At 37.9% G+C, this 12923-nt stretch overlaps 1 protein-coding gene across 6 annotated transcripts in view; it reads left to right on the top strand.

Annotated features, from left to right (window-relative positions):
- Positions 1–12923, top strand: part of MGA (MAX dimerization protein MGA) — a 173021-nt gene that overhangs the window by 142860 nt on the left and 17238 nt on the right. For 3 of the 6 annotated variants that reach the window (XM_044229700.1, XM_044229698.1, XM_044229699.1), the window contains exons 12-17: positions 605–677; positions 1964–2478; positions 4671–4968; positions 6240–6866; positions 10388–10678; positions 10865–12378. In XM_044229700.1, coding sequence (XP_044085635.1) covers positions 605–677; positions 1964–2478; positions 4671–4968; positions 6240–6866; positions 10388–10678; positions 10865–12378 — 3318 coding nt within the window. The remainder of the gene's footprint in view (positions 1–604; positions 678–1963; positions 2479–4670; positions 4969–6239; positions 6867–10387; positions 10679–10864; positions 12379–12923) is intronic. The other 3 variants (XM_044229702.1, XM_044229701.1, XM_044229703.1) reach the window with 3 other exon arrangements.

The raw sequence follows: 12923 nt of genomic DNA, 5'->3' as shown, positions 1-12923 counted from the left end.
CAGTTGGTTGAACGACTGCCTCCGGCTCAGGGCGTGATCCTGGAGTCCCGGGATCGAGTCCCACATCAGGCTCCCAGCTCCATGGGGAGTCTGCTTCGCTCTCTGACCTTCTCCTCGCTCATTCTCTCTCTCACTGTCTCTCTCTCTCAAATAAATAAAATAAAATCTTTAAAAAAAAAAAAATTAAAGTACTGTTTCTGAAGCTGAAGTAATTTTTAAAAGCTTAAACATTTCTGAGTTTTATTAAATAATTTTTCTGTGATTATTAGGATTCGTATCTGCATTAGTGATTTTCAGATTAACTGAAGCTTGTTCTATTAAACATCGAATTTTTTGCCTTCTTTACTAGAATACACTACATATAAAGTGTGCTGTTAATTTTTTTCTTGGTGACTCAGTTACTGTCAAGGACATTAGAGAGCTAGGCTGTTTTTGCCAAGGCTTATATAATATGATAGTAATGCAGCTGTGCATATAGATGTGAAGCTGTTGACACTTGAGTCTTTCTGCTGTTTCAGGCTTCTTTCAGAGATTCAATGTTTATGTCCTAGTTTCTGTTGGTAATTATTTTGTGTTGAAGTATTTGTGTTATACCCTTCTTTAGGAGCCTGATTCTGAACAGCAGCCATTGAAACCAGTCACCTGTGACCTAGACGATGATTCTGATAAATTGCAAGGTTTGTTTGAAAATTAAGTCTTAAGTCATTTTATAGTAATTATATGTATGATAATAATCTGTGTATGTGTATATATATGTATAGTAATAATCTGCACACACACCCCCAAAACATTTTTACCTACCCCTTTTCTAGCTTCTTCTAAAAATGGAGATGATAGAGAAGTCTTTTCCTGTTTGGACTGTTCATCACTCCTACTAAAAAAAATAAAATTCATTCATGTTGATATGGCATGTTATTTCATGAGACACTTAGGATATGGTTAATGATTCTCTCTCTTTTGTTTTTTTTTTAAGATTTATTTATTAGAAACCGTACAAGTGGGGTCAGGGGCAGGGGGAGAGATAGAGTCCTTAAGCAGACTCCCAGCTGAGCGTGGAGCCCAATGTGGGGCATGATCCCAGGACCCCAAGATCATGACCTGAGCCCAAATCAAGAGTTGGATGCTTAACTGACTGACCCACCCAAGCGTGCCCCCTCTTTTTAATGGCATGATACACATGAAAAGTGATATTATTTTTATAGCATATTGAGGTATTTGGGAGAGGCTGCTGGGATAAAGAGAACCTGTCTGAGAACATAGCCCCTTGAAGGCTGAGGGCATCTATATCCTGACATACTTGTAATTAGCATAGTGGTTGGGAGACTGTGCTGTAGAAGTCAGTGAAACCAGACATCCAGTTAACATGTTGCTATGAATATAAATACCTGGTGAGCTAAATAATCTGCAAATAATGTAGAAATGGAGCAGTCATATCTAGTGTCAGAGAAGTAAATTCAGAAGTATTTGTAGTAGAAACTAGAAGTAGAATACACTTTTTAACCACAATAGTCTCTCTCTTGTTCTTTAGGATTGAATCTAGCTATCACATGTTACAAAGCGTCTTGCAAGTGTCTTTGCTTTTCCTGTATGGATAGCAGAACACCAAACTATATCAAATCTTAACCTTGGTTATAGGTCATGCTTTGTTTGCAAGGTGTAACACTTTCTTATATAATAGTTATGGCTTTTGGAGCAGTCTTAAAGTGAGACTCTCTTTTTATTAGTGACCCCAAGCAGCAGGATATCCTATTATAGTATGATTCTCTGGAATATTCCTTTTTCATGGAAAAGTCCCAAATTGTGAGTTGTTAAATTACCACTGGAAGTACGTGGGATTCAGACACTGGGCAAGTGCTCAATTTCTGTGCTGTTGGCACTTTTCTGAGAACCCAGGGAAAATAAAATCTTTTAAAGTTCAGTACAAAATGCTGTGATGCAGAAATATCTTTCAATTCCTTATCAGAGAAAAGCTGGAAGTCTTCCTGCAACGAAGGGGAATCCTCTACCTCCTATGTGCATCAGAGGTCACCAGGTGGTCCCACCAAACTGATAGAAATCATCTCAGACTGCAACTGGGAGGAGGATCGGAACAAGATTTTGAGCATCTTATCCCAGCACATCAATAGCAACATGCCACAGTCACTTAAGGTGGGCAACTTCATCATTGAGTTGGCTTCTCAGCGAAAGAGCCGGGGTGAGAAGAACCCTCCTGTTTATTCTTCTCGTGTGAAAATCTCTATGCCATCATGCCAAGACCAAGATGATATGGCTGAGAAATCTGGATCAGAGACTCCTGATGGTCCATTATCCCCTGGGAAAATGGATGATATCTCTCCTGTGCAGACAGATGCCCTGGATTCAGTGAGGGAGAGATTACATGGAGGCAAAGGTCTGCCTTTTTACGCAGGGCTTTCTCCTGCAGGGAAGCTTGTGGCCTATAAACGTAAACCCAGTTCAAGCACATCTGGGCTTATCCAGGTGAGAATTGCCTTTAATCTGGATGTAGCACCTTTTTCTGCTTAGGTAACATCTTGATTTTTCAGAGCCCTTTGTGGGCCTTATATCATTTATCTTCACATTTCCTGGGAACTGGGTGACAAAACCATCTCTTTTTGTAATAGGCCTAGTTTATAAATGCATATCTAGAGTAAATTTTTGACTGTGGAGCCCTATATTAGCTTATGATTTTATTTCTATCATCTCAGAAAGTTCCTGACTCTCAAAATTTTACTGCTTGGGCTCTACTGATACTTTGACAACTATAGTAAGGAGTTCCATCTAGTTCTTGGGATTATTATTATTAATAAATAGCTTTCAAAACAAGGTGACATTGATTGTAAGATAGTAGTGTATGGTTGGAAACCTGGAGAAAATTTTAGTTTTGCAAGGTGTTATTGAAAAGTATAAAATTTCTAAAAATTGCATTTTTTTGTCTTGATTTGGTCCATAGTAGGGTTTTTGCTGATATAATGATTGTCATAGTACAAATAAATCCTTGTTGTTTAGTAATTTAGACAGGTTATATTAGTAAAATTATACCGGCATCTAGAAAATCCTTTGGAAGGAGAAGTAAAATGTAATTTTAGTAAGAAGGTTTTCTCCTCTTGCTCAGTGATATTAAATGCACTTTTATGTCAGAGTAGCAAATGGGTGGAAGTGTCTGACATGCTTGCTAAGGTTACTTGACTTTACTAGCTTGACCACTTCTCTGGGCTGTGGACTGTTCCATTAATAGGACTCTTTCACTCATCTACTTAATTAAAAACTTTTTATTGCAGTTTATTCTTGATGGTGCTATGTAACTGGTTCTGTTGGTATTTCTTGAGGGGAACAGTGTTTTCTTATTTCATTTATTGTTTTTATACTTTGAGAACAGAGACTTGAGCTCATTTCTAGTGAGACTTGGGGACCCCCCCCCAATACAGGTATAGAAATTTGTGTTCTCTCCTGTCTCGGACTCAGAAAGCCACCATAAAATACAAATTTGCCTAAGCAGTCAGGCCACTGTAATGTAGGCTTTAGGGAAGCTGTTGAGTAGTCTTCAGAGCAAGTCCCAAAGGAGAAAATGAGGTATCTTAGACCTCCAGAGACCCTGAAAAACTACAGTAAACTTTCCTTTAGGTTGGAAAGATCACATTCTTTATATCAAACTCAAGGCAGAGATATTTCTGATCTATCTGGGAGTAATTGTGGTTTCATTTAAGTAGTAAAGAGTAATTTTTGTCTTTGAGGAGAGGTTGGCTTGCTGTAGCTATTCTCTTTACCAGTTTCCTATTACTTTAGAGAGTAGGGGTTTCTCCACCACACTTCACCCTCTCCCCCTTTTCAGTGATGGAAAGGAGGAACAGAAAAGAATGTCTTCTCTAGTCACCCAGGAATAGGACTTTGAGAACATGGGTAAGAAATTAGAGAAGGTTTTTTTTTTTCCCTTTCCTTTTTAAAAAAACAATTGTGCAGTCCCAGATGGACAGTGTGTCAGCTCAGGCAGTAGAGAAAAATCTTTACCTCATTTATTGATTACTTGTTCTGGTGGCCAGTGATTGTCTCTAAAGTTATAATTGAGTTTCTTCTAGCTCTTTTCTTGAGCTCAAGTTTTGTCCAAGACATAACAGTATCTTCAAAGTTGAGTGTTTTAAAGACTGAAGGGGACCTTTTGGCTTAGGATATTCTAACAATGGCTTTCTTAAAACTTAAAAGTAGATTCACCATATATTTTTCAAATATGAAGGATGCTTGAAGGGACCCTTGAGAGGGCTTCACTGTGCCTCATTGGTCTTGTCAGAGAGATTCTGTGGAACACAGCTATTCATTTTTTGGTGGTGATTGTTAATAGTTTAACCAGAATTGCTTAAGTAAAACTGTTGGATGATTCCTTAGATTTGACTGTGCCTCTCACATATCTAGGAGCAGATATTGATGAACTAAGGTAGTCTGTTTCCAAACTACCAAAATGAAGATGAGATTAGTTCAGAATATCAGATGGCAGCTTTTTTTTTTTTCCACCTTCTAATACTCAGATTATGTATCAAATGGAAAAAGTTCATTTCTTTTTCCCTTTAAATCTGAAGAATAGACTTTTAAAACCTTGTAAAAATGAAACCCCTGTCAAGGGAGATAAGTTAGCAAGAGAATTTTATCTTTACAGAATTTCTCTTTGCCACTTGTTTCAGGTTAATGGTAAGAGTTACCCGCAGGCTAAGTTGCTATTGGGACAGATGGGGGCATTGCATCCAGCCAATAGGCTAGCTGCTTATATCACAGGCAGGTTGCGACCCTCAGTCCTGGACCTCTCAACCCTCAGTACTGTCATCTCCAAGGTAGCATCCAATGCCAAGGTGGCTGCATCCAGGAAACCACGTACCCTGTTGCCTTCAACATCCAATTGCAAAACGGCATCCTCCTCTGGCGCTACAACAAATCGCCCTGGGAAGAATCTGAAGGCATTTGTCCCGGCAAAAAGACCGATTGGTAAGTTTGACTGTACATATATTTTAGAAAGGCCTGTGCCTTGGTGCTTGGCCAGTGGATACAAGTATAGAGGTTGTGAAAATTAGAGAAATATAAAATTGGCATTGTTCTTATTCTTGATGTCTGTCTTGCCTGATCTTATCTGTTTTTGGTAATTCTTCCTGACCACCTATGATAGTAGATGAACTCTAGTTAATAGTTATTTCCAGACTTTTAGACTGGTTTTAATAATACAGAAAAGAGTTAGATTTTTTATTTTGTTTTTAAAAAAGGAAGACTTACTCTTAAATACTTTACCTAATTTAATATTTCTTTTATGGGCACTGGTATTTTTGTAACCAGTCATATATATGTTCCTTGAACTTATGAAACCAAGGAGCTAGCAAATCCAAGGGGGTTGAGTTTGTGTTGTATAGGCTTAGAATAAAAAGCTCTTGAAAAACACAAGTTGGAAGTGTTGCTTTATTCTATTCATCCTGTTCTGTGAATGAAAACCTCATTTGTTTAATATTTCAGTGCTGGAGTCTGTAATAAACTACTTTCTGAAAGCATTTTGTGTTATAGCATTGCGAGTATATATAGTCAGTTTATTGAATTCTTCTTTTTGTTGTTCAGATCTGTTTAGGACTATAAGTGTCCATTGCTGTATTCTTATTCCTCTGATGGGAAATTGAAATAATCTGGCTGAATGCTGGAGTTATATGAAGATGGAGGACAAGCATTGTATGCCTTAAAAAGACCCCATTTTACCATTTTTAAAGTAGCTTTAACTGGTGATTTTAAGTCCTATCCTGCCCTCTTTTGAAAAGTGTCTTTATACACTTCAGAAATATGTAAAACTTAACTGTCTCATAAGAGGATAGCAGTTACAAAGAAGCAGAGGTGCTGGGACGAGGAAGTGGTGAAACAAGTTTTAAAATTAGAGTTAGGGGAAGAAAAACCTCCTTAACGATGTTCTTCACTGTTTTAGATGATGAAGTTGTGTGCTGCTATATTGCCTTTTTAGTGTCCTGGCAATTTGGCTATATTGCACAGTCAAAAGAATCTTAGTAGGAACACCCACTTTTAATCCCTTTCATAGTATTAAAAAGGTTTGGTTTGGGTTGAGAGAAGTGTGTGATTTCTGGGTGGAAATTGGCACATATCATGCAGGTAGGTAGTACCTGTAAGAAATTGACCCAGTGGTGCACAATAAATGTTGATAAACACAATCACTAAGAGGATAAAATATGAGAACTGAAGATATTTGACCTGCAAATTTTTATTTGCAGCGGCTCGACCCTCTCCTGGTGGTGTGTTCACACAGTTTGTGATGAGTAAAGTTGGAGCCCTGCAGCAGAAGATACCTGGAGTTAGCACACCCCAACCCCTAACAGGGCCACAGAAGTTCAGTATCAGACCTTCTCCAGTAATGGTCGTCACACCTGTGGTTTCTTCTGAGCCAGTTCAGGTGTGCAGCCCTGTGACTGCTGCTGTCACTACTACCACCCCTCAAGTGTTTTTAGAGAATGTTACTGCTGTGACACCTATGACTGCTATTTCTGACGTGGGAACTAAAGAAACTACTTACTCTTCTGGTGTTACCACTGCAGGGGTTGTTGAGGTTTCTGAAACTAATACCAGCACCCCTGTAACACCTTCCCAGTCTACAGCCACTGTGAACCTTATCAAAACGACTGGGATTACTACCCCTGTGGCTTCAGTTGCTTTTCCTAAGTCTTTGGTAGCATCTCCTCCAACTATAACTCTTCCTGTTGCTTCCACTGCCTCCACCTCCATAGTCGTGGTGACCACAGCTGCATCTTCCTCCATGGTGACCACACCAACTTCATCTCTGGGCTCTGTTCCCATTATACTCTCGGGAATTGATGGGAGTCCACCAGTGAGCCAGAGACCAGGTAAGGCCTAGATGTTACTAGCTGGTTTACTTACCATACAACTGTTTATATCACTTACGGTTTTGTTAGGATTACGGCTATATCAGGGTAACAGTGTAGGTGTTTCTGCTGTAACATGATACATGGATTCCTGAAAACCTTGACCTTCTGCAAAACTGAACACTGAAAATAATAGACCTCATGGATAATAAAGGGTTAGGACAAATCACTAAAAATCTCTGCAACTTTGTAACCAGAGCACTGATAAAAACCGTAACTGGTACTTTAGAGATAAATTGAACAGCCTTGGCAGATGGTTTAGTGTGGAGCTGGAGATTTTCTGAGGAGATTAAAAATACTCAAAAACATTATAATGGAAATACTGGCTGAATCTGAAATAATGTATGTAGGAGTGGAGTTCTGAGCCAGTAGAGCCGCCATCAAGATGGGCACAGCACAAAGTGTACTTCTGTGTGCTGAGAGCTAGGTCTGCATCTCTGAGGAGGGAACCCAAATGTGTAGGTATTCCTTTCTGGGGGGTGGGGGTGGGGACTGTGTGTGCTTTTTATTTTTATTTTTTTAAAGATTTTATTTATTCATTTTCCAGAGAGAGAGCATGTGCACACATGTGCATGCACACAAACAGTGGGGAGCCACAGGCAGAGGGAGAAGCAGGCTCCCCGCTGAGCAGGAAGCCTGGTGTGGGGCTCCATCCCAGGACCTGGGATTATGGGATAATGACCTGAGCCGAAGGCAGATGCTTAACCAATTGAGCCACCCAGGAGTCCCTGTGTGTGCTTCCTTTTAATTAAAAAAGAGAACAGAGGGCTTTTGCCATGCTACAGCCAGGCTAAGGGCTTTTCTCTCCTTACTGAAGATTAAGACCCTAGGTCCTTTTACCTACTAAAAATCATTTTTGTGAATCCGACCAATTCCTATATACTACTGACATTATCCTTCTATTTATTATTTTGTATGAACTGACTGAGATAGAAATAAGGAGGCATATATCTTTGTTTAGGAATCTGTATGTTTATCAGCTTTTCAGTTAAAGTTTTTTTGTAGGCTTATGTTAAGTGAATATAAAATAGGAATATCCTACACTTGGCTAATTTTTTATATCCTAATTCAACCAGCTAAAATAAATGGTTCTCTTAATGTTCTCAGAATTAACTATGTAAGAGTGAGAGACTTCATAGGACTTAAGGGGAAATAAGTAGGCAACAATAATTCTTCGGATATTCATATTTTTCCTACTAAATATTTTTGCATTTAGTGACATAGTCCAAATCTCTATCAGTGTTTTAGGAATGAAGTGATTTGGGAGTTAGTTTAAAGTTGAAGGTCTTTCCAAAGGATAAATGAAACATGGATTAAATTTGTTGTCTTCTGCTTCTCCCCATATATGAAGATTAAAAATGATCAGTTTAATATGCAGTTTCAGAACTGAGATTGTTGTTGATAAAGCCATTTTGATTTCCTATTGGATCTCAAGGTTTATATCTTGTCATATTTTAACTTGAGATTTTTCTAAACGATACGGATTCCAACCCTTTTCCTTACTTCTGTCATGAAACTATAAAGTAGTTTGTTTAGCTTTTTGTGGTTTGCTGTTTCTCAGATTTCAGTCACTTGGAATATACATTCAGGTTATTTTGCTCTGATTCTCATTTGTACTATTATTGACTTAATATTCTTATTTAAGTAAACTCCTTTGTTTGCTTAAATGTATTTTTAAAAGGAGCTATTTTACTGTAATTGGAAACCAACATTACTTGTCGTAACAGAGGTTTACTCCATAAATAAATACATTAGAAACAATAATAAAAAGAAATACATTCTAGCTAGCTACCATGTTAATATGTAGCTTGCACTCTGTTAATGAAGAAACCTAGAAAATGCTGATGTAATATCAAAGACTAGTATTTTCTTCTGTATATAATCAGAAGATTAAAATTGAAAAAGAAACTACTTTCTGACAGCATGATATGGTGATATACTAAATCCATATACCATCTAAAAATATCTTCTATAATACCACTTGAGGAAATATTAATGTTAACAGATTTTATTAACTGCTCTTTTTAAAATGGAGCTGACTCTGGTAACTTCTAAGTGTGTGTAATTTCGTTTTAGGTTCGTAAAGAGGATTCCCAACTTGGGTACTTAGACAGACGTCTGTGACTTTTTCATTTAACTTCTTTTTCTTTTCCCTTCTTAGCCCTCACCTGCATGTGAATAAATACTTGTATATTTTGTGTCTGTTAAAGGTTGCTTTCGTTCTCTGAATTAAGAGTGCTTTGGGTTTGAACCACTCTCTAAAATGTTAGAAATGTTCAGGAAATTAAGAATGCTTTAACGTGTTTCTTAATTCGTGTAAGGTGGATTCTTTTTATTTAAATTGCACCTCCCCCCAACAGTTTGGTCTTTGTGTTTTATTTCACTTTCAAGAGTAGTTCTGGATCTTACATATAATTTGTCATGTAAATGTTAGGAGCATAATTTCCTTTTAGAAGTTGGATATGTTTTGTGGGTAGAGAGTACTTATCTGATAGTGTCACATGTTAAACTGATTCGTTTGGTTTGTTGATTTTTTTTTTTATTTAGCGACAAACTAATGAAAATATTTATTAGTAATGTTAAATAAGTTCACTACTTTGAATGGTAATGTTAGATTAGTTTCATTTCTGTCCAGCATCACTGTCACTCCTGTCTTTTCATCCCCATGACCAAAAATCTGTCTGTAGATTGTTTGTATTATTATTTTTCTGTCTTCAGTATTTCTAAATATCTCTTCCAAACATTGAAGTGGGACTTTAGGTACTATTAATGATTTGAAATTTTTTAAAATTCACATCTTTTGCACTAAATTTTTGCTTTTTCTGTTTGTTTTAAAACTATCTTTTGCCTCTTCCTAACCAGGCTTTATTTCCCTGCTTCTTTGATGTCTCTTAATTTCATTCCATTTTTTGGGGGTATGTATTTTTTTTTCTTCTGAAAAATAATTTCCACATATCTTTATGCTTTGGTTATTTGTCAGTGTATTTTAAAAGCCAAGAAGTTTTTTATGCCTCGTGATTTTTAGTCCTTGACTTTATCTTACTTGAGTGTTACCTATGAAATGAAGTCGTAATTTTAGCGTTAATGACCTGAATTATAAAGTTGAAGAAGAGCATTTTATCATGAATGATCTGTTTAACTTTAATGAGAATCGAGATTTAGCAGCCTGCCATGTTTTTCATTAGGCAGAGGCATTATCTCTTTAAATGCACCTCTTGACAACTGATGCTTTTTTTTTTTTTTTTTTTTTAAAAACCATTCTGAGTGTAAGGTCCTACAATGTCTTGATAATTGGGTTTTAAGATAAATTGTTCTCCACCATAGGACTATTAAGTAACGTATGATAGAGGTACAGGATTTCACCAACTGTATAATTCTCAAATTAGAAATTATTTATAGTGTGGTCAGATCTTATGTCCTAATAGTTTTTCCTGTATGCATTAAAGTGAACTGACACTATGTTTCCGTTTTCTGTTTTTCAGAAAATGCCCCTCAGATTCCAGTGGCTACTCCTCAGGTCTCTTCTAACACAGTGAAACGTACTGGACCCCGATTGTTGCTGATTCCAGTGCAGCAAGGTTCTCCTACTCTTAGACCTGTTCCAAACACACAGCTTCAGGGGCATCGGATGGTCTTGCAGCCTGTTAGGAGCCCAAGTGGGATGAATCTGTTCAGGCATCCTAACGGGCAGATTGTTCAGCTCCTCCCCTTGCATCAGCTTCGAGGCTCTAATACCCAGCCCAACTTACAGCCTGTTGTGTTTCGGAACCCAGGTATAAAACTAGAGATCTTTCTGATAAGTTTTTCTTTTGTTGAATCATTTGGCTGTATGGGATGTTAATACACCAGGATTTCTTAGTCTCTTAGAATTAACCTGTCAAAAAGAAAAGCATGCCTTGAAAGTCTTTATACAGGCAGTGATAATTTAAAAAAAAATTTTTTTTTTCTTTTCTTATCAGGCTCTGTGATGGGAATCCGGTTACCCACTCCTTCCAAACCTTCAGAGACTCCACCATCTTCTGCTTCGTCCTCTGCTTTCTCTGTTATGAATCCTGTAATTCAGGCTGTTGGGTCTTCTCCAGCAGTGAATGTTATCACTCAGGCACCATCATTGCTTTCTTCTGGACCTAGTTTTGTGTCTCAGTCTGGTACATTGACCCTGAGGATTTCCCCTCCTGAACCACAAAGCTTTGCAAGTAAAACAGGCTCTGAGACCAAAATAACCTATAGTTCAGGAGGGCAGCCTGTTGGTACAGCCAGTCTTATTCCTCTCCAGTCTGGTAGTTTTGCTTTGTTGCAGCTCCCTGGACAAAAGCCTGTTCCCAGTTCTATTCTTCAACATGTCGCTTCTCTTCAGATGAAAAGAGAGTCTCAGAGTGCAGACCAGAAAGATGGAACAAGCTTTTCAAAAAGAGAGCAGGATACTAAGAAGGCCCTGCAGTCAGAAGGAGAAGCTATAGATTCTGGGGCTAATGTAATAAAGCAAAACTCTGGGGCTGCTGCGTCAGAAGAAATCCTGCATGATTCCTTGGTAGATGGGGGTGATCATTTAGATGAGGAATCCCTTACAGAAGAGGGTCCTATAATTGTTAAACCTTCTCAGCACTCCTGTATCACTGGGTCACACATAGGTGAAGACTATAAAGATGTTGATGAAGAGTATGGGATTAGAAATCACAACAGTTCCAAAGAAAAACTGACTGTTCTAGAAGTTAAGACCATTTCCAAAAAAGCCAGCAATGTGACAGTCCAAAGTGTAAGTAGTATACAGTTTAAAAAGCTTGGTGATGTGAAAGTGGAACAGCAGAAAGGATTAGAAAATCCAGAGGAAAAATCAAATGAATTTCCAGTCATCTCTAAGGAAGAAAGTAAACTCGAATTATCAGGGAGCAAAGTTGTGGAGCAACAATCTATTCCACAGCCAGAGGCCAAGGAGAAGGGATGTGGAGACTCTCTGGAGAAGGACAGTATTAGGGAGAGATGGAGAAAACACCTGAAGGGGCCTCTGACCCAGAAATGTGTTGGAACTTCACAAGAATGCAAGAAAGAGGCAGATGAGCAGTTAATTAAAGAAATAAAGACCTGTCAGGAAAATTCTGATGTGTTTCAGCAAGAACAAGGCATCTCTGATCTACTTGGAAAAAGTGAAACTACTGAAAATGTCAGAGTTTTAAAAACTGAATGTGATTCTTGGAGTAGGATTTCTAGTCCTACAGCCTTCTCCAGTGTTCCGAGGAGAGCCACAAAAGGGAGCAGAGGGGAAGGACATTTTCAAGGTCACTTACTGCTGTCAGGAGAAGAGATACAACCAAAGCAAGAGAAGAAGGGTGGGCGAAGCAGTGCTGACTTGACTGTTTTGGATTTGGAAGAGGAGGATGAGGAAGATGAGAATGAGAAAACCGATGATTCTATTGATGAGATTGTGGATGTTGTTTCTGACTACCAGAGTGAGGAGGTTGATGATGTAGAAAAGGTGGTGAGCCCATTTTTGTTGTGACTGAAACCTCAAGAATTTAAAATGATTTATTAGAGACAGTAGCTTTTCCAGAAGATCACTAAGACTTGATACATTGATTTGGATTCCTAGGTTTAGATCATGATTAAATGACTTCATAGTTTTTAGGCTATGTCAGTCAAGTAACATTTATTGAGCTTATATTGTTCTTTGAGACGTACCTGCTATTATGGAAAGGCTGGCTTATGCCTTTGGGGGATAGATGCTTGAGAGTGCTTTCAAGTTAGGTTAAAAAAAAAAAAAAAAGAATTCCTGAAACTCCTGCTCCTATTTGTTCTCAGGTTTTTTGTTGGTTTTGGTTTTTTTGTTTTGTTTTTGACATTTTCTGTGTGAAGCGATTATAGCCTGTCTGGTAGCTACATAAAGAACAGGGAATGGGTGGCCTTACAACCAGAGGAGAACTTACTGCTTACATTTAGAGAAATGTTTCTCTTTTTGGAGAAAAATGGAAAATACCATTTATTATTTTATCATCACCCTGCCCTAAGTTGCTTTTTTTGATT

Source organism: Neovison vison, chromosome 13, assembly GCF_020171115.1.
Source record: "Neovison vison isolate M4711 chromosome 13, ASM_NN_V1, whole genome shotgun sequence".
Taxonomy (NCBI): Eukaryota; Metazoa; Chordata; class Mammalia; order Carnivora; family Mustelidae; genus Neogale; species Neogale vison.
Note: the sequence above shows the minus strand (reverse complement) of the source record. Positions and strands in the feature narration are given on the sequence as shown.